Consider the following 22,070-nt stretch of genomic DNA (forward strand, 5'->3'; position numbering starts at 1 on the left):
CAATGTTGCTGTGGCAAACTTTTATTTATATGCTCATTATTATGGTTTATTATTTCTCCCCTGATTAATTGATTAATGGCTTAAATGAATGGCTAACAGTCAAACATTTAAATGAACAGATTAACAGTCATCAAAGAAAATCTTTAGTCATGGGCAGCCCAGGAAAACTGTATGTAAATAAACTGAAATACACTGATATTTTTCCATATAAGATGAATGTTTTTATATTGTTAGAATACATGCCTTAACTAAAGGTAAATAAATAAAATATGACCCATATATGTAAAATACAGGGCACTTGTGGATGACAAAATGACTGTGAATGAGGCTGATTTCAGATCAGTGTAAACACAACTAAAGTCAGAGTCACTAAATAGTACCATACTGCATAATATCACGAAATAAACAAAAACCACCCAACAACGTATCCAAGCGGGAACAACTAAGATCCCTGCAGCTCAACATTTTTCACTTAATGTCCCCAAACTATAAAAAAAAAGCATCCCACAGCTGCTGTTTTACATTGTGCATAAAGGCCCCTTACAGATAAGTGTGTGCTGAAGCGTGTCCAGTGCGTTTGTTTGTGCTTGTGTACTGCTGAAGAGTTTCCACTCCCATAATGTTGTGCAGACCTTCGTTTAGTCAAATAATGTGTTCCGTTTCCATTAGTTATTTAGAGAAACAAGCAACATCCATCTCTCTGCCTCTTATTTGCAGTTTGCATGAAATCAAAGGGTCTGTTATCCAACTGCGGTGGAACATCTTTGATTTATTCAAACAAACAGTTATATGACGCATATTATGGTAGAAATTCAGAGTATTCGCTCTGTACTTGCCCCAAGGCTGCTCACCCTCTCTTCATTAAAGTGATTCACATTTAAACATGGCCTAATTTGGTGTCTGTAACACTTCAATCATTTTTTAATAAAACAATACACTTATTAATGGCAAAACGAGTCAGATTCGCAGCATGTCTTTGGTAAACATGAGGGCCGACTCAAAGGAGCACATGTGGTGTGCTATGTGTTATCACATGACCACTCAGGGACGTCCAGCTGCTGCAATTATGAATTGTTCCGACCTTAGACTGGGTTCAAAACAACCATATTTTATTTTTATTATACATGCAGGGAGATGAACACAATCCATCTGTGCATAAGTTCTGCATCTGTTTTACAATCAGAATCAGAAATGATCATCTATTCTATTCGGTTTGTGTGCGTTTATGTGAAGGAGCGAGTGACTCAAGGTCATAATCAATGGATTTATAAAATGTTATAGCTTTATGGAATAAACAGACTGAGATATTTCAGAATTACTGCATTTACACATAACACTTAAAAAGAAATCTCAAAAGATTGAATGCTAACTGAACTTCAAATCTATAAAATGAGCATTGAAATGCTTTCTTCTTTTCCCTTTGCAATCTCTTCATATTTTGCCCTCCTCTTGAATTACATTTCTTCCATTTCGCCACTTCACCTTCACACACTTTCTTCTTACCAAACATCCTCAACCTTCACAACACCCATTCCTCTTTCCTTCTCAGATCTAATTCTCTTTAGCATTCGTTTTCTCCTCATCTTTCTTTTTCTATCCCATCTCTCCACATCTCCCTCCAACCTTGTTCATCGCTCCCTTCCCCCATCTGAGGTGATCTTGAGGTGAAAATTGGATGCCTGCATTTCCTTACTGATGAAACAAGATTAAACAGATGTGAATAAATGAAGATGGATAAATACAAAAAGGGTCAGACAGAGAAAGTGAGAAAAATCAGCTGCCTTTCCTCTCTTTTGACAGGTTTATGTTAGATGAAGTGTAGACTCATTACATGATGAATATGATTTTGAATAAAGGTGTGGGAGTATAACTAACGTCAGAAATCACAAGGAAAAAAAAAAAAAACTGTACACCTTGGACTGTCAAGAGCACATATGACTCAAAGCAAACGACACGCTACTGCAGCACTAACTTATTTAATATAATCCCATTAATAAAAATTACACGCTCACATGCAGAGCCTAAAATGAACACTTACCAAATGAAAGTAAAAATTGGCTTTGGGATTGGGAGTTGCTCACTAGTTGGCTGGTAGGTTTATTAAGAACTGCAGGTCCCAAAATGAACTTTAGTGGCAGGAATATTGTGCACCATAAATATTTCTTACCAGCTATTCTCTTAGAGCGACACCGTGACCTGCACTGCTTGTCACAAATATGCAATTAGCTACACTACCGTTTAAAAGTTTGAGTATATTTGGTAAGATTTTTTTAAACACATTTGAAGCAGCCTATTCCCAGCACGGCTGCATTTACTTGATCAAAAATACAGTAAAAAAAGTTAATTATTAAATATTACAATTTAAAACAAGTTTTCTATTTTAATGTATTTTAAGAGCTTAAATTTTCAGCATCATTACTCCAGTCTTCAGTTTCACATGATCCTTCAGAAATCATTCTAATATGCTGATTTGGTAAATCAAAATCAATGTTGAAAACAGTTGTGCTGCTTAATAGCTTTGTGGGAACAGTGATAATTTAAGATTCAGCAATTATAAGAAACAAAAATCTTTTGTAACATTAAAAATATCTTTACAGTCCCTTTTTTTTGATCGCTTTAATGAATCCTTGCTGAATAAACATTGATTTTTTTTTTAAATTCAGTAAATAATATTTGAACAGTACATTCTCTTAATTCACCCGCCACTGGCAGGTATGGCAAAAAGCTAATTTTGGATCCTGCTCACATGTCATACTGTGTGGCATGGGGGGGAGCTGATGAGGTCACATGATCAGAATAGCTAGCTACAGGCTGTTTGTAATAAACGGTAACCCGTACCACTATATTATTGCTCAAAACAGACCACAACACTTGTCAGAAAACAAACTCTCACTTAGAGGTAAGGACATTTGCTTTGAAGTAAAACAAAGATTTAAAACTGTACCCAAGTGTTTAAATGTTTTTTACAGGGTTAAAACATTAATAGTTACAGGGCATCGTCCTTACTTTTCAGTTCAGTGAGAAGCTCAAGTCATTTTTAAAATTAGATCTTGAAATAGATTTTATCTTGCAAAGATGAAAAATAAATAAATAAATAAATAAATAGACCAAAAGCAATGATGGACTAAACCAGATGCAAAGCATGCTAGATAAAATAGCTTGTGGTCTTCTCCAAACATAATTCTGACTGTTAGTGTAAAAAATTCAGAAAAACATAAATTAATAAAGCAGGCCTCTCTAAATCTGCAGCAGCAAGAAGTCTGACACATCTCATCCTTTCATCTGAGATCACAAGGTAGAGAAGAAAAGCTGAAACAAAAGAATCCAATGTGAAAGGTGAATGTGAAAAGGACGAAATGCTGTCAGTTCTTGCCGACATTTCTGTGGGATTTACATTGTCTTTACAGGAGACTAAAGTACATAAGAAAAGTGCCGGTAGCAAAGCAAACACACCCTAAAATTCCTGGACGACTGCGATTCCAAAAATTACAGGTAAACTTTCATCATTATAATGTAAAACAAGGTCAAGGCCAAGGTCCTTTTAGCAGCAGATGAGCAGGACTTTAGATCTGCCACGACTGTGTACTGTCTTCACCTGTGTCAACACAAACACACGCCCTTGTGTGCGTCATTCTCATCCCCCCTGCGGCAGAAGCTCTCCGACTGTCACTCTACATCACTCTTTTTAAGCTGAAGCCCAGGAATCCTTCAAGTCACAATTTTTTCTTGAATGTGTCCTTATGACTGTGTGCTTATATTTTGTGGTGGTGCATTTGTTTGTTCTCCCTCTATCCCCAAATAATATATATATATATATATATATATATATATATATATATATATATATATATATATATATATATTGCAAGTATGTTAGTGAGCACCTCTCCCTTGCCCTACTGAGCATGAAATCCTCACTACAAGCAGCGGGTATATTTAGAGGTGTGGTAACACTTCAGGAGTACACACAACTAAATGAATCCTCACCTTCCTTACACAACAGTCACATTTATTTCAATACAGTCAACAGAAACGAAAAGCACACATTCATTTTTCCCCAGAAGAACCGCATCTAAACCCCTAAAGTCCCATTCACACCAAGAATAATAACTATAATGATGACTATATTAGCATTAGGTTTTTGCACAAAGTTGCGATAAAAAAAATAATAAAAAAAAGGGCTGTAATTTTCTTCATTGATGCCTTAAAGGGTTAGTTCACCCAAAAATGAAATTTCTGTCTTTTAGTACTCACCTTCATGTCATTTCACACCCGTAAGAACACAAATTAGGATACTGATGAAATCGAGTATGTTTTTTTATCCTCCATTGAAAGCAACGAAATTACCACATTCAATATACAGAAAAGTAGTAAAAACATTGTTAAAATAGCCAACCTGTCTACAGTGGTTCAACCTTAATTTTATGAAGTGACGAGAATACTTTCTGTGTGCAAAAACAAAAAAATTATGACTTTATTCAACAATTTTTCCTCTTCCCTGTCAATCTGTTAAGCAGTTGGTGCAGTGCTGCGTTTCCATTTTTACGTCCGAACGCCAGCTCATTATTGGCTGTCAATGTTTTTATCGTTTTATCATCAGCTGGAAAAAAAAATAAAAATAGTAAAACTATTTTTATCATTAGAGTTATTATCCTTGGTGTGAACATGCAAACTCTCACTAGTTCTCTCTAATTTTTTAGCATCTGACAATATTTTGTCTCAAAACACAAAAAGAAAATGATTCATGTGTCCAAGAGGCATTTCTCCTCCCATTGAGAAATAGAGACCACAGCTCACCCTGTAATCACACACACAACACACAGCCAAAGCAGTAAAAATAGACTTTGTTTTTGCAAGGTTCTGGGAGGGGCGACAGCAGGGTCGGGAACCCAGCACTGTAATCCGCAACCCCAAACCTTAAATCTGAGAAGATACAGAGACATATACATAAACATAGTTTATTGATTCACAAGGGAACATTTATGAGGACTGTATATGCACAACAGATCTATGGCTAGAGAGGCACAAAGAAAGACAATAATACAGACAGACAGGAGAAAGAAACTATTAGCAAAACAAAAAAGAACCTCAAGACAATGAACCTCTGATCCAGTCTGTAACTCAGAACTGAATAGCAAAACCACTTTCAGACGAAGACTGATATAGCCTATGATTAGGAAGAGAGACCAGCGCCCTTAAACTCTCGCTTCACAGTTAACTCTCACATTGCTCATGCAAACAGCTGGTCATGGTTTCAGCTTTGTGCCTGAGGAAAATTAAGATCTAAACTAAATAAAAATGTTGTTTAGTTAAAAATATTATCCTTATATTGCAATCATTACGATCACAAGCTGTAATAACAAGAAGGATAGCATAATTTTGTCTGTTTAACTGAATACATAATTTAACTATCCACATTACTTGCATTATCATGTCTAGCTATATGAAAAATATTATTTTCATATAGACAATAAATGCATTGTTGCCAGAGAATGGGCTCGCCTCTGATAAGACAGACCCTCATCAAAAGGTTTACCTCTGGCTTCTTGATGGTAACATTTGAAATGTGCATTTTTTGCAAAGCTGCTTTGAAACAATGTGTATTTTGAATATCGCTATACAAATAAAAGTGAACTGAACTGAATAATATTACATTTTTCCATTACATTAATGCATAGAATATATTCATCGAACATCTTGAACATGACACACAGAAACATTAAATTAATCCACTAAAATTTAAATGGCTGCTGGCAAAAGGTTAAAGTCTAAAAAAAAAAAAGTGTCAATTTTTAATGCATCTTATTAAAATCATTGGCTGCATTCAATGCTGCATTGGTTGAAAGCCTGCTGGCAACAAACCCTACAAGAGTTATGAAAATCTTTACAATAATAAAAGGCTTTGCAATTGAAACAGGGTTTTCTTAAGGGGCTTATTTCAACTGGGCACTGATGAACAGCACTCTAGTGCGCAATGATCCACAAAAGAGGATCTGTTTCTCATGTTAAAGGCAAACTGCGGTATTCTAGCACACATTTGAAGTTAGTCGTGCATTGGAGTATTAAACATGCCTGAGCAAGAATTAAGAGGAGCAGAAGCGCTAGCGATCATGTTCCGTCTATCATCCGCCAGCAGCATCAGCTCTGCATCCTCCAGCAGCCCACCGGGCCCCCACCCACCACCACAACACAAGCGATCAAATCCAGGTCGCACGACACGCCAGGACAAAAGATTCTTCACTGGCTGTTCTCTCGGCCCGGTGCGTACTAGAGCTCATAAACAGCCGCGAGCAGGATACAGAGAGAACAGAGAAAGTGAGAAAGCACATTAAAACCCTCCGTAGATGTAGAAAACTAGGAGGCGCGAGGAAACACGCTAAACGTTATTAAAATGGGTCTCCCTAAACGTTCTCAATTAGGTTACAGAGAAACGAGGGGAGGCGACACCGACCCCGAAACAAGCACAGCAGCGGCATCCTTAATGAATGTCTAAAGACGGAATATAAACACAGTCACGCGCCCTAAGTCACATTTTAAAACACACACGCACTTCGACGCGATAATATTACAGCTACTTACATGTATGCAGGCGAGAGTGGGGAGGACCTGGACGTTTTAAGGACGGGCACGGGAAATTTCCAGCTGACGGGCGAACCGCTTTTCCATTTCAACGGCATGTTTTTCCAGTCAGCACCTCTGAGATACAGCGCGAATGAGAATAGCCGTCAAGAGCGAGTCCATGAAGAGGCGACCAGCGCGGGCTTCCATCCCCGGCAGCCCTCACCGAGAGCAGGGAGGAGGAAGAGCAAAATATAAAGAGGATCAGCCGCCGACACAGGCAGCTCTGTTTGAGGCAGTGCTTCTCTGCTTGAGGCAGCTCTGTCTGAATACCGCAGCGAAGGTTGCGGAAAACCGGAAGGAATGACACTTAAGCCTGAGCCGAGAGGTGAAAGGCAGGTGTGCCTGAGCCGAGCATCATCTCCTGAGAAAGAGAGAGGGGGATGATGATGGAGGGTGGAAAAAAAAAATAGGCACCGTCGCGTCCGGTCAGCGCAGGGAAGAGGCATGCGCGGTCGGTGCACTGGATGCTCGGCTATAGTGCCACCTTGTTTGAATGCAGGCTGACTATGGCAAGCCTTATTAACATTCATTTACTTAACTGCTATCGATTGTATGATAATAGTACTTTAAAAAGAAAGAAATAACTATATAGTATCCCACTAAGCCCTGTAATGTCTATTCATTCAGTACTTATTTGTTACATACTAGTATGTTTTTCATTAAATTCTATAGGGATCTGTGCTTCAGATATCAACTATTTACTCCTGGTTATTGAATAAGTACTATTATCGAATATATAGGCCTAATAACTTGTGAAATTGAAAATGACAATAGTCACTATCTGATTACGTACTATTAATTAAAAATTAAAGTATTATAACAAAAACATTTGCTAGTTAGATTTAAGGACAGAAAAAAAAAGTCAAATTGGCTTGCCATAATTGACTGCAGAGAGCTAGTGAGTGTGTGAGAGCTCTGCACACAGATAAGAGTTTAATGACCTGGCATAAAATGCAACATGACTGCAGACACACGAAATCTAAAACCCAAGTGCAACTGTCTTGAACATTAAAGAACATCACTCCTGCTCCACAGTGTTGGTGAAGAATTTCTCACTGATGTCCATTATGAGAGACAGGTCTTTTCAAAACATAGCTAGCTAGGCGGCGCAAGCAGGGCACAAACTCCACCGCGGGGCTCTTCACCCACTACTGTGACAGCACATGTCAAAGAGGAGACAGAGAGGACAAGAAAGAGCTACCACATTCGTTTCTGCGATTACGTCCATCTTTGTTAAAAGTGCTGACAAGAAATCAGAATAGATGTCCTTTCACTTATAAAATCACTTTCTGGATGTGCTACCACACTTGAAAAACGTGACCAAGTGCATATAACTCTCTCTGTTCTTTCATGCCTTCCACTATGCATCTCTCCCCTTCTCTCTCTGTCTGTGAGTGGCATGTGGTGGCCTTTCAGTCCCCTCACTGTTTTGCTTTCTTTTGAGTCCAATGTAAAATTAATTTGCCATTTAAGTATGACATTTACACAGTTTACAGGTTGATGGAACACACTTAGCTTGCAGTTTACACGATCAACAAGGTACCATTATAATACTATTCAAAAGTTATCATTGCTCCACCGCCAAAATGCACAAGAACACAATACAAGAGTGGATTGCTTCTTTATCATAGCTGCAGCGAAGCTAAATAATGCTTTGTGAAAAATAAAGCAAAGGTGATGACCAAACGACAAGGAAGAACAAAAAAAATTAACTAACAGTACAAGCAAGGGTTTGTTGTTAGTTGCCAGCAGCACAGCAGCTCCAGACAAACAATGACACTTAAAACTGTCCTGTTAATATAGCTAAAGGCCCCGATATACTTCAAACTAAGTTTTTTTCATTCTTCGTTTAGGAGTAAAACGAAGTTCGAAATGCGTGATCAGCCCCGATATACTTCCCTTCGTTTGAAGTATATTGGGGCCTTAACATTACAACAACAGCACATCTTGGTTCAGTGAAACATAGCAATCAAAATAATAAAAAAACAATGTTACTGTATGGAAATGAAACAACGCAACCACTGTGTCCATTTTAAGGCCTTCCCTCTCTCTAATGTATCTCCAGTGCTGGAAAGCTTTTCTAATATTAATGCAGGTCCTAAAACTCTTGCCTGATCATAACCCCTCTTTCCCAGTGATATTCCTCTGAAGTCTGGACGATTAATCGAAACGTAATCGAAATTCAGAAACCAACATAATTTTCTCATGTCAGATATTTCGTTTTTTTTTTAATCCTGTTAATACTTTCCCCTTTAAAAACAAAAAACAAAAACCATACTACCATGTGTAGTCACGTGACTCCGCCCCGTCCAGTCAGCGGCATGGAAGCAACATGGAGGTGAACTCAAACGCAGAGTCAACACACACAGACATCGCGAGAACCCTGAAGTGAGATCACTTTTGCTTGTGTTCTCACAAAAGTTTGTTAACTATGTGTTTAAAGGCTTAAAAAAAAAGTTTGAACACTCAAGTAAATTTACATCATTCAAGAACAACGATATGGAAGAGAGGAGCGCAGAAACTCATTGTCAATGCTGTCCTGTGATTTATCACTAATGTAGCTTAGAAACTGAAAAGTTATGGCAAATATTTTTCTACTTTTGAAGTAACTACTTACAACACAGCTTCACAATTAATAGATAGACAGTATGACTAATTCACACACACAATCGCTCTCATTAATGCATTCAAATAAATGTACTGGCACTGTCCTAATTTAGCTGTATCTGATATACAATGAGTAGAAATCTCTAAGAAATGTTACGAGCCATAGATAAAATAACTGCTCAAAGTGAGTTGTTATGTTGGAGCACTCTTTCACCAGGAAAAAATATCCCACCTATAATAGTCATAGCATATTTACAGTACAAACCTTGTAAGTGAACTATGAGGGAAGAAAAACCAAAAAAAATAATAATCGTTCATTAATCGTAATTGAGGTAAAATGTGCAATAAATTGAGATTCCTCTGACTTTTCTCTTTTGTAATGTCTCTCAGCAATCTTCAAAATTCTTCAAATCTCCCAAGCTCAATCTCTCTCCTCCCCCATCATGAGTGTATATGCCCCCTACTGCTGATTGGCTACAAGTGTGTTGCAGTGCTCGGTCCAATCCACTTTCAATACCGTTTCTCAGAAATCACGTACTGTACCTTTAATTCAGCAAGGATTCATTAAAAGTGACAACAAAGGCTAGACATTGTGTAAAAAAATAAATAAAAAAAAATCTTACAAAATTAAAAAAAAAAAAAGCAAAGAATCTTAAAATAATGTGTCAGTTTCTACAAAACAAAGTTCAAAAGTTCACATGGCCTGCTGTGGATCCTGTTATAAGCTGGGCTTAGATCATCAGAGACAATCAGCGGGTTAATTCTACCAGTGTCTCAAAAGCACAGGTCAGGTACAAAACTCATGAACACACAGGCTTCACATGTGTACATAATCAGACAGCAGGTAAGAAATGTTCAGCTCACACAACATTATGATCAAACAACAAGAGATTAGAGCACATTAAAACCACAAATTTTGCCAAAAGCACAAGGATATACCTTTCCATCTTACATTTACTGATCTTTAGCTAAAGATATAAATAACATTTTAAAAAGACACATTGTGCCTCTAGCTGTAAGCCTGCGGCTCAGAACAGATGCGTCACTGTCTGAAGTGATAAACTGGACAGTGAATCTGTTAACAGAAGCCTTCATTAGAAGTTAATCACTGTAGGAACACTAATGGACACAACAGCAAATTAACCACTCACAAAATAAAAATCAATGTTTTTCTTTAGCTTACTTCTGACTCACCCACCACCATCTCCAGCTACTATGGATTCTCCATTAAGTATTACAGATAATGGCGACCGATTAGCGTCTGCAAGAAAGGTAAGCTGTCTTTCATTCTGCTCTTCTGATTTAAATCCGTTTCTAGAAAGTCTGGAATCTGGGTTGTGACCTCATGAAAAGCCACCCTCATCCAAATGAAGCTGACATGAAAGAAACTTGATTTGCATTTCAAGACATGACACTGCAATTTTCCATGTTTCTAATCTTGTTGAGACAAGTGTTTGGAGTAGACAGGTGGGACGGCAGTATCTGAGAGGGGCAAAGAGGGCTTTACTGAATCCACGGACTTGAATATGCATCATAGATGAGAGTGAAAGTACCTGGCAGTGGCCACTACAAACACAGATCCTCATGAGTTCAGAGAGGAACATGTGAACCAACCCATTGTCAAATTTAATTTTAGACAAGCAAGCAGCTCAGGTACATCCAAGAAGACAAAGACGCACAGACACACAAACTCTGAGAACGTCTTTGGTGGAAGGGCAGAAAACAAGATGACAGTCCTTGGAGGAGCTCGAGTTCATACCAGCAAAGTTGTTGCCTTTCTACTGTTTAAAATTTCTTGTCCTTATTTGAAACAGGCCATTTACACAGTTTGTGCAAATGCCTGTAACTTTTTTCCATCCGTCTGCAGCAGGGGTCTCCAACCTTGTTTCATTTGAGAGCTACTTTTTTTTCTCAAATTAACAACAATCCAAACTGATATACACCTGAAAGAGTTTTTGTATACACACACGTCACACTTTAAAGGGATAGTTCACCCAAAAATGAAAATTCTGTCATCATTTACTCCCCCTCAAGTTGTTCCAAACCTGTATGAATTTCATTGTTCTGCTGAACACAAAGGAAGATATTTGGAAGAATGTTAGTAGCCAAGCAGATCTTTCTACCATATTTTTTCCCACTATGGTAATTAATGAGGGACGAGATCTGTTTGGTTATATCTTCCTTTGTGTACAGCAGAACAAATAAATTCATACAGGTTTGGAACAACTTGAGGGTGAGTAAATGATGACAATTTTCATTTTTGGGTGACTATCCCTTTAATGCCCTTTAATGCTTAATGAAAATAAGAACAGAATCAGAGAATACAGTTCTTTATGGAAAACATTACTTTTCGTTAGGGCTGCACAATATATCGCGAATTTTAATCGCATGCGATTTGGCAAAGACTGCGATTATTTTATGCGCAGCTTGTCAGAGCTGTACAGCTCTGTGATCAGTAGTAAATGCTTCTCCATCTGAAAGCAAGAGGGCGCTGTTTGGTATGCAAGTAAGTCAGTGAATACTGTTTAAATAGTTCACCCAAAAAAATTAAGTTATAAGGCTGGCTATTTATACACATTTCCTAATTCAATTCAATTCTGATTTACAAGCTCTCGATTTGATTCTGATTTCAACTTGATTCTGATTAATTTGGGTTAATTTCATTTATAACGTCTATTTTGCTTACATATAAAAGACATTCTTAGCTACTGCTGTAAATTGGTAAACTTTTATTTAAAAAATGATTTTAAATAAAAAGGAAGGACTTTTTTTCCATTTTGAGTCTTTAAATCAAACTAAACTCTGTTTTTGATTGACTAAAAAGAATCAGTTCATAAGAGTTGCTCATGAATCGGACAACACGGAATGAAAGCTTTGGCAAAATATGACCATTATATGGCAAAATATTGCCATGAGGCTGCAGCATAGATTCAGCAGTCCCTGCACGACCGCTGAAAACACAGAGTAAAAGATCTTGGGACTTCAAGAACCTATCAAAAGTAATTAAAAAACAACAACTATCCTTTACATAAAAGATGATATTTTGGACACCTGTGCTGGTCTTTTCCATGCAATTACAATGAATGGTGCAACAAATGTCAAGCCTCCAAAAGGACACAAAAGTTCCAAAAACGTTGTATGCTGTATTGAATGTTTTCTGAAACCATATGATAGCTTTGTGTGAGAAACAGGCTACATTTTTTTGTATGAACTATTCCACTATACTATTCCAGTTATTTTTAGTTTATTAAAACACTTGCATGTTAAAATCCATTACAGTGGCTTCAAAAACTATTTAACTCAACACACATAAAAATCAGCTCTCTTTTTCGCTCTCTTTCACACACATACACAAACGTAATTGGCAGGCAAAAACCCCCCAGAAAAGTCCATTACCGGCACAAATCCCAGCTAATTCCATTAGTAAAGCAAATATCGTCCTATAACAGGGCCAACAACAAGAGACAAACAAGATAAGAGTGACTTTACAGCACTCCATTAGTAGCGCATGCTATAGGCCTATCTGTATATGTGCCTAAGCTGTCATGTGTATACGAGCATGTGAGAAATAGACGTGCACTTATAGAAAGGAAGAAAAAGTACCGAGAGGTTCAGATAGTAATAAACACACACACCAATATTAACCTCTACAATCAATCAGATGAGTCCCACTCCTCACACTACTTGCGTTTCTGCTTCTCTTCGTGCCTCACTCATCATTTTCTCACGTGAGAGAGCAAATGTTCTTCATCCTATTACACCCTACACTCTCGCTGCCCTCCTTACCCCTTAATCACTCTATTAATACATTTCTATGAATAGCTACGGCTCACCCTCGCCACACATTTAGCACTTAATTAAGTGGGTGAGGACAGAGGGGTGTGTGTATTTAAGAGAGACAGAGAGCGATGCTATTATAAACCTCGTAGTCTCAGCCATCGTGTTGTTCCTGCATTGTGCAGTGGTAAACAACATGGCACTAATGCAACACTCCCTCACTGTTGTCTAAAGCAGTTCCTGTTCCACAGCTCTCAATGGCTCACCTGCACAGCCTGAAGCCAGACACTGCAATGACTTCAGCTAGTACCTCCCACAATACATCTGATGTCATGTGTGGCAAGCAGCTATGTAATGTCACATGGAAATAAAAGATGAATAATTTAAACAACTTATGCCAGTCGCTAGGAAAGTGAAACCAATCTTTACTCAACTTCCCCGAATCAGTTCATGATCTATGAAAAAGGCTGCATGTTTCCTTGGATACTGATAGAGGAATCTTTTCGACTATGTAGAAAGGTCAGAGGTATAACCAACTCGGGCCACTGTGATGGAAATAATGACATAAATAACACTACTATTACCACTACCACTACCACTACTACTACTACTACAACAAATAATTATAATAAAAAAAATATATACACGTTTCATTGCAAATGTAAAATTCCTACTAACTTTTTGCCACACCTGCCAATGGCCGGTGACTTAAAGGTGCCCTAGATTCAAAAATTGAATTTACCTTGAAATAGTTGAATAACAAGAGTTCAGTACATGGAAAAGACATACAGTGAGTCTCAAACCCCATTGTTTCCTCCTTCTTATATAAATCTCATTTGTTTAAACGACCTCCGAAGAACAGGTGAATCTCAACATAACACCGACTGTTACGTAACAGTCGGGGTGTACGCCCCAATATTTGCATAATGTCAGCCCATGATGTTCCCAACATTATAAAAGGCATTAGACAAGGGCAGCCAGTTAACATCTGGAGCTGCACACAGCCGAATCATCAGACTAGGTAAGCAAGAACAACAGCGAAAAATGGCAGATGGAGCAATAATAACTGACATAATCCATGATAGCATGATATTTTTACTGATATTTGTAAATTGTCTTTCTAAATGTTTCGTTAGCATGTTGCTAATGTACTGTTAAATGTGGTTAAAGTTACCATCGTTTCTTACTGTATTCACGGAGACATGAGCCGTCGCTATTTTCATTTTTAAACACTTGCTGTCTGTATAATGCATAAACACAACTTCATTCTTTATAAATCTCTCCAACAGTGTAGCATTAGCCGTTAGCCATGGAGGACAGCCTCAAATTCACTCAGAATAAAACTTTAACATCCAAATAAATACTTTACTCACATAATTCGAAGCATGCATACAGCATTCATGACGAACATCTTGTAAAGATCCATTTGAGGGTTATATTAGCTGTGTGAACTTTGTAAATGTGCAGTAATATAGTCGACAGCTCGTGTGGCAGGGAGCACGCGATTTAAGGGGGCGGCGCCGAGTGCAAATCAATGCATTCTTAATGATGCCCCAAAATAGGCAGTTAAAAAAATTTATTTAAAAAAAAAATCTATGGGGTATTTTGAGCTGAAACTTCACAGACACATTCAGGAGACACCTTAGACTTATATTACATCTTGTGAAAAAGCATTCTTGGGCACCTTTAAGAAAATGTACCAGCCATGAAACGGTTTTTGCAAAAAAGGCAGTAATGACACCAACATTTAAGATACCAGTGAAAATTCACAATTTCTACACTACAGCTAAAATCACTAGCCTACTAATATAAATTTAAAACATTATTAAAGTAAAGTAAACAGTCTGTAATAAAATAAGACCAAATAATCAAACAAGCAAAAGCACAAATAAATACAATGAAATAAAGATACAAATGAAATAAACAATGCTTTTCAGGTTTTTCAGGTAGGACTTCACTGTATAAATTAAACATCCTTATTGATTAATCCTTAATAAAGTTACAAAAGATATTCAGACAAGAGCTGTTAGTGATTTGTCCTTTGTTGTTTGAGTAACATTAAAAACAGACGCAGAAATATTGGGCTACAGTCACTTTAAGAGCGAACGCACAGATAATATAGCCTACTGATACTGTACATATGTTTACACTGTCAACTGTTAATGTTCACTTTAGACATAACCGACTATGTTCAGTAGGATACTCGCTATTTTTCGGATACTCAGATGTGTGCATGCACAAAACTTTCCACACACAGCCCGCAAAAGAAATGAGCTCCCTTTCGAGTCTTCTTGTCAAAACTTAAGCTTTCATTACAATGCAGTGATGGCCCATCAGCTGTCCTGAGCATTGTTCACATTTGCTCATGCATTGTTAGAATTCATAAAAATGTTACCGGCCAGCTGGCGAGTGACACTGCATGTATGTATGTACAGTGGTGGTCAGAATTATTGGCACCCTTGGAAAATATGATCAAAGATAACTGTAAAAATAAATCTGCATTCTTTATCCTTTTGATCTTTAATTCATAAAATTAGCAAAAATCTAACCTTTCATTGAAGGAAAATAATTGAAATTGGGGGGGGGGGGGTGTTTTCCCCCAAAATACGTTTGCCACAATTATTGGCACTCTTTTATTCAATACTTTTTGCAACCTCCTTTTGCCAAGATAACAGCTCTGCGTCTTCACCTATAATGCCTGATGAGTTTGGTGAACACCTGACAAGAGATCAGAGATCATTCCTTCATGCAGAATTTCTCCAGATCCTTCAGATTCCAGCTCCATGTTGGTGCTTCTCTTCAGTTCACTCCACTCATTTTCTTTAGGGTTCAAGTCAGGGGACTGGGATGGCCATGGCAGAAGCTTCATTTTGTGCTCAGTGACTCATTTTTGTGTTGGTTTTGATGTTTGTTTTGGATCATTGTCCTGATGGAATATCCAACCATGGCCCATTATTAGATTTCTAGCAGAAGCGGTCAGGTTTGATTTTTTTTATCTGTTAGTATTTGATAGAATCCATGATACCATGTATCTGAACAAGATGTCCAGGACCTCCAGCAGAAAAATAGACCCACAGCATTAAAGATCCAGCAGTATATTTAACCGTGGGCATGGGGTACTTTTTATCCACGTGTGCACCAAACCCATCTGGTGGGTTTGCTGCCAAAAAGCTCTTTTTTTTGTTTTGTTTCATCTGACCATAGAAGTCAGTCCCGTTTGAAGTTCCAGTCGTGTCTGACAACTGAATATGCTGGAGATTGTTTCTGGATGAGAGCAGAGGATTTTTCTTGAAACCCTCCCGAACAACTTGTGGGGATGTAGGTGCTGTTTGATAATTTTTTTTAGGCTTTCTGAGACTCAAGACTCGACTAATCTCTGCAATTCTCCAGCTGTGATCCTTGGAGAGTCTTTGTCAACTCAAACTTACCTCCTCACCACGCATTAGGATGATTTAGACATGTCCTCTTCCACGCAGATTTGTAACATCTTTAGTTGATTGGAACTTCTTAATTATTACCCTGATAGTGGAAATGGTGGGATTTTCAATGCTTTAGCTATTTTCTTACAGCCACTTTCTATTTTGTGAAGCTCAACAATCTTTTGCTGCACATCAGAACTATATTCTTTGGTTTTACTCATTGTGATGAATGATTAAGGGAATTTGGCCTTTGTGTTTCCTCATGTTTATACAGGAATTCATGGCTGGGCAATTTCATGTTCATGATCACCCTGGTGTGTTTTTAAAAAAAAAAAAAAAAAAAAAAAAAAAAAAAAAAAAGGGAGTATACTAAAAAATTCTAGGGGTGCCAATAATTGTGGCCAATGTGTTTTGGATATAAACATTTATTTCATAATGTGAGTTTCCCCCCAATTTTAAATTCTTTTTCTTCAATGAAAGGTTAGATTTTTGCTCAATTTATAAAATAAAGATCAAAAGGAACAATTGATTGAATAAACAATGCAGATTTATTTTTTACAGTCATCTTTGATCATATTTACCAAGGGTGCCAATAATGACCACCACTGTATGTATGTATGTGAATCAATTTTTTATATATATATATATATATATATATATATATATATATATATATATATATATATATATATATATATATATATATATATATATATATATATATTTTTTTTTTTTTTTTCCTTTTGGCATTTGCCCTCTAAGTGCGCATTTGCATCTTATCTCATACAAACATATTTCCTAGAAACAAGAGCAGGGTTTCCTTGACTGCAAAATAGAAACATAAAATGGCATAGCAGAGATAATTGGCATAAAAATGCTTTTAAATGTTAAATCACTCGTCACTGTGAAAAGATCTGTGCTACACACTCAGAAAGTGAGTTTCAATAACTGTGTGGGCTTAAGCGAGAACATTTCAAAGAACATGCTGCTTCTCAGTGAGAACAAACGGCAGAATTAAAAACAAGAATAAAAACAAAAGTTTTTTTGTTTTTTTTTTAAATACAGCATAACAGTAATAAAGTGAAATATTACAATTTAAAATATTAACAAACTCAAACATTTAATCTCATTATCAATGTTGAAAACAGTTGTGCTGTTTAATATTCACGTTGAAACCATGAAACTATTATTTCGATATTCAAAAGAATAGTATTTATGATATGTTTATGTAATTTTTTTGTTATCAGACACATTGGTTCAGAGCTAATATAGTCATATATTTGTTTAAACTGCATCATATTCTGGTCTTGTCTAAAAAGGGACTTTAAATGAATGAGCAAGATACTGAAAACAACAGTCCTCAAAACCAGATTGAAGTCAAATAAAAACAAGCAGCTCAGTTTATATGAATCAAAACCAAACTGCATTTTCAACTTGACAAAATAATACACATTTTGATCTTTCTTGTCAGAGGCAGAGAACAGTCTCCCCGTCTTTTGTAAAGCATTTTGTAAACAAGGTCCTACATGAATAGTTTTTCTTGAAAAGTTTTAGACTGGTTTGGAAGTGATTCATTATTTAATAAAAAAAGCTTTTAATATTCTGCATTTTTCCTTGCTCTTTAGTGTATAACTGTCAAGCTATGAGAGATCAAATGATTTCTTTAAATGGAAATTGTTGAAACTTACTGACTTTCTACGTTTAGTTATATGCAGAAATTATGCAAAACATCAGATAACAAGACTTTCATCTGAAACAAACCTCATCTTTATGTACAAAAAGGGATGAAGGGAGAGAAGAGGCAATAATAGCCACTAGACGATCAGCATGTCATGAAGGTTTTGATCAGAGAGCATTTGGTGGCTGTATGATCTAGCAAAGTATTTTTGGCAAAGCTTAAAGAAAATCCACAATTAATCCGCATTTGTCATTTTCAAAGCATTTTGGAAAGAGTAGCACACAGAGAGAAAGAGCGAAAGATAGAGCGAGAGAGAGGCTCACTTGATTAAGCACTTAAGGAAGGACAGAAAAAACAGCTGACAAGGCAGGAAGGGACAAGTATAGATTTAAAAAAGGCTAAGAAGAAATGAGGTACGGGTGAAATAAGTAAGTGGATGAAAAGTGTCACAGCGAGCGATGACAATGGCTAAAGAGGGAGAGAGAGGAAAAAAATGAGGGAAAGTTCACAGATAATATTCTTATATGAATCACCATCATCATGCTGTACTTAAAGACCTTTAACAGTCTTTAAATTGCTAGGGGGAAAATGGATAATCCAAAGCAACAATCAACCACCCATCAGCGCCATTACAAAGCTCAAAAGTTACTTGAGATTGCGTTACCAGTTCAGACTCTCCTACAGGAAGCTGTTGCCATAGCAACCTCGACAAGTATGCAACAGATGGTCGAGGGTCCTAAACAGCTTAAAGACAGGATCAGTGTGTGCTAGAGAGTTTACGAGAGTGACAGAAACCAGCAAAATAGAACAGAAGACACACAAGCACGTCATCACACACTAAGACCTTTCGGATGACAATCACATAAGCGCAAACAAAAGATAGGGGTTTTATAAGAAATTTTGTGAGCAAATTTTGCAAACACTTAACTAATCAAGGTGATTTGGTATTGGATGTATGAAGTTCACATCAAAGTGCCCTTAAAACATAAGTCATTTCACTTGGCGGCCATCTTTGAAATGCCTCTTGGGCATGCAAGTGCAGCTCCTATCTCTTTGAATGGGGAAACATCAAATTCTTCAAAGCTGTTTGCCAAGCTTGATTAAATTTCATATTTGAAATCACCAGTGAAATCTGACTTCAACTGTCTCATAAATTCTGTTTCTAAACGCTTGAATCATGGGGGAAAAAACAAAACAAAACAATTTTTCAGGCTAGATCAAGCTAATGCGCAGTCATAAGTGCGCGTCTCTACAGGAAGCGCGCGTCTGATGATTTGGAGGGTATCATTTTTAATTTTTTTTGTCTATCATCTATCCATCCATTTCTTCTGAAGAGATCACTTTATACGATAGAGCTTTTAAGCTTTTTTCATATACAAACATTCAAAATCAATTACCATTACAATTACCTCACAACTATTTGCTAACTGTATTTGTTTTTACAATGGAGTAATTGTGTTGCAATAGTTTACACACAGCACAAGGAAGCTTGATTTCAAATGACAAACTGAATTAAAAAAAAGACAAGTAAACAGTAATAAAATTAGAACAAAAAAAAAAAAAATTACTAACAATAGCACAAATAAATGCAATATAATAAAGATACAAATGAAATAGACTGCTTTATATTTCCAGGTAGGTCTAACAGTATTCAGGTAAGAAACTGAATAAAGAAACAATCAGTCAAGAGCAGTAAGTGATTTTCTCTGTGTCTTTTGTTGTTTGATTAACATTAACAGAGAGCAGCACGTTTATTAGGCTGCTGTCCCTTTAAGACCTGACGCATGCACGGATCCAAAATACTGTTACACATTCTTCCTGAACAGTTTACGACCGTTTACGTTAATACTCACCAAAACATGTATTTGACCATTAATAAGTGAAAAAAGCTCATTTTGGCATTTGTATGTCAGAGGCGGCTTTATTATGTGTCTGCGCGAAATCTGCGGAAATGACTAGAATTATGCGCAATCTCTCGCCGAAGTCCAGACCTGGTTACACCAACACTATTTAACTGGAGTGAATGAGACAACTGAATGAGAGGAGGCGGGTGTGTGTCAACTCGCTGTAGGAGAGGAGAGCAAGAAAGCGCAGCTGGTATTGGTGTATCGATACTGCAGAAAGGAGTATTGGAATTGTTTCAGATATTTCAGTATCGATACATATCGAAATATTGATACTTTTGACAATACTACAGTTGACAATCACAAAGTGTCCATCTTATTGTTTCATCATTTAAAAACCTAACAAACGTTTTGTGAAAAATTTTGTTTAAACAACACCACCGTTCATCAAGTTTGGAGTCTGTATTATTTTTTAAATGTTTTTTGGAAGAATTGTGCTCACCAGGGCTACATTTATTTAATCAAAAACACAGTTGGAATGAACAGCATTTGCTTATAATTTGAAAACAAAAAAACTTCACTGTCTTTTTTGATCAATTTAATGTGTCCTTGCTGAATAATAAAAAAAAAAAATAATAAAAAATAAAAAAAAATAAATAATAATAATAATAATAATAATAATTCAAACTGACCCAGAAATTTTGAATGGTAGGGTCCTTCGATATTTTGTTATACAATGCTAAGTTAAATGTAACTTAATACTTTTGGGGCCACTGTACATGTCTTAAAGAGCCATAAGAGAGACTGCTTCTTGGCTACAGGTCTCATAAATCGTTCCTCCAACAGAACACAGAAATAGCCCTGTCAATACTGTCCTACACACCAGCTGACTGAATCTTAGTCCGATGATCTCAAGGGTCTGAGTCATCACAAATCCACATGCCCACATGCTTGGCCCTTAAGTGCCAACTTGGCATCTGAAGACACAAAACGAGACCAGTGCGTGTAACATTTCAGCAGGCGGCAGGTCGGCTCAGATCGATGGAATTCACAGTTGCCTTGTTTTTCCTGTTAAACAATATAGAAGAATCCATCAGCCAACATGCTGCGCTCACTTCAGGAGCTGTGCTGTTTAATTGAGTGTTTATAGTGATCTGAACTCATGGTGTAATTCTGCTGTGATTTACACATTACAGACAGCAAACAATCAGGCATGACTATGGAGACAGTCATCTGCCTACTGTGACACACGCTTATATCATCTTTGCGAGTGAGAACTAGTCAGCGGGTTAGTATGGCAGTACATGGTTAGCGAGAGAGTGTTATAAAACATAAAAAAAAGAAAAAAAGAAAAAAGTAATTCATGTATGTTTGGGGTGAGAAAAAAACCACCACGCACTGTTTGCTATGTGTTTGTACAGGGATTGATCTCATGTCCTTGATCTCAAAGCCTTGCGGTTTAAAAACAACAGTGGTTCCACGTGATTGAAACATGTAAAACCAAACAGAATCAACCATGTACAACTAACTAGAATCAATGGTGTTCATTTAACTTGAATGAATGATTTTAGTTTAACTTAAATAAATGGTTTTCATTTAAAGGTGCTCTAAGTGATCCTGGGCGGAGTAACTTCCTGTTGACGTTCGAAGTGTTGTCAAACAAAACAGCTAGCTAGACCCTCCCTCCTCCTCCTCCTCCCCCTCCCATCCGTGCTTCCTGAAAAAGTCATGAACGCGCATTTAAAATCACTCTTGTCGGTTATTGGCTGGAGCATGTTTATTATGATTCTTGGTCCAGGCTGCACCAGTTTGTTTTTATTGCCGTTTTCGGAGCTTGTGGTGACTACAGAGACCGCGTTTTTTTACAGTGTGTTCAGGGTACAGGCAGCTAGCGGATAGTGAGGAGATGTTTGATGTATGTGACAAAAAATGTTTTGGCCTAAAAACGCGTGACATCACTTAGAGCACCTTTGAATTGACATTCAAATTATCATACAATTAATGCTTCCTGTTAGTTTCTGCGCAAGAGTGGCCTCTGGCTTTCAGATGGAGAAGCATTTACTACTGATCACAGAGCTGTACAGCTCTGACAAGCTACGCATAAAATAATCGTAGGCTTTGCCA

The 22,070-nt window shown here is 37.1% G+C and overlaps 1 protein-coding gene across 8 annotated transcripts in view; it reads right to left on the reverse strand.

Annotated features, from left to right (window-relative positions):
- The window catches only part of klhl13 (kelch-like family member 13), a 58,687-nt gene that overhangs the window by 26,930 nt on the left and 9,687 nt on the right, over positions 1-22,070 (reverse strand). Inside the window, exon 1 of one of the 8 annotated variants that reach the window (XM_048186938.1) lies at positions 6,580-7,042. The exons of 6 other annotated variants lie outside the window; for them this stretch is intronic. In XM_048186938.1, coding sequence (XP_048042895.1) covers positions 6,580-6,677 — 98 coding nt within the window. In that variant the 5' untranslated portion in view covers positions 6,678-7,042. Of the gene's footprint in view, positions 1-6,579; positions 7,043-22,070 lie in introns of those variants that run through there. One more of the 8 variants, XM_048186941.1, reaches the window with a different exon arrangement.

Source organism: Megalobrama amblycephala, linkage group LG4, assembly GCF_018812025.1.
Source record: "Megalobrama amblycephala isolate DHTTF-2021 linkage group LG4, ASM1881202v1, whole genome shotgun sequence".
NCBI lineage: Eukaryota > Metazoa > Chordata > Actinopteri > Cypriniformes > Xenocyprididae > Megalobrama > Megalobrama amblycephala.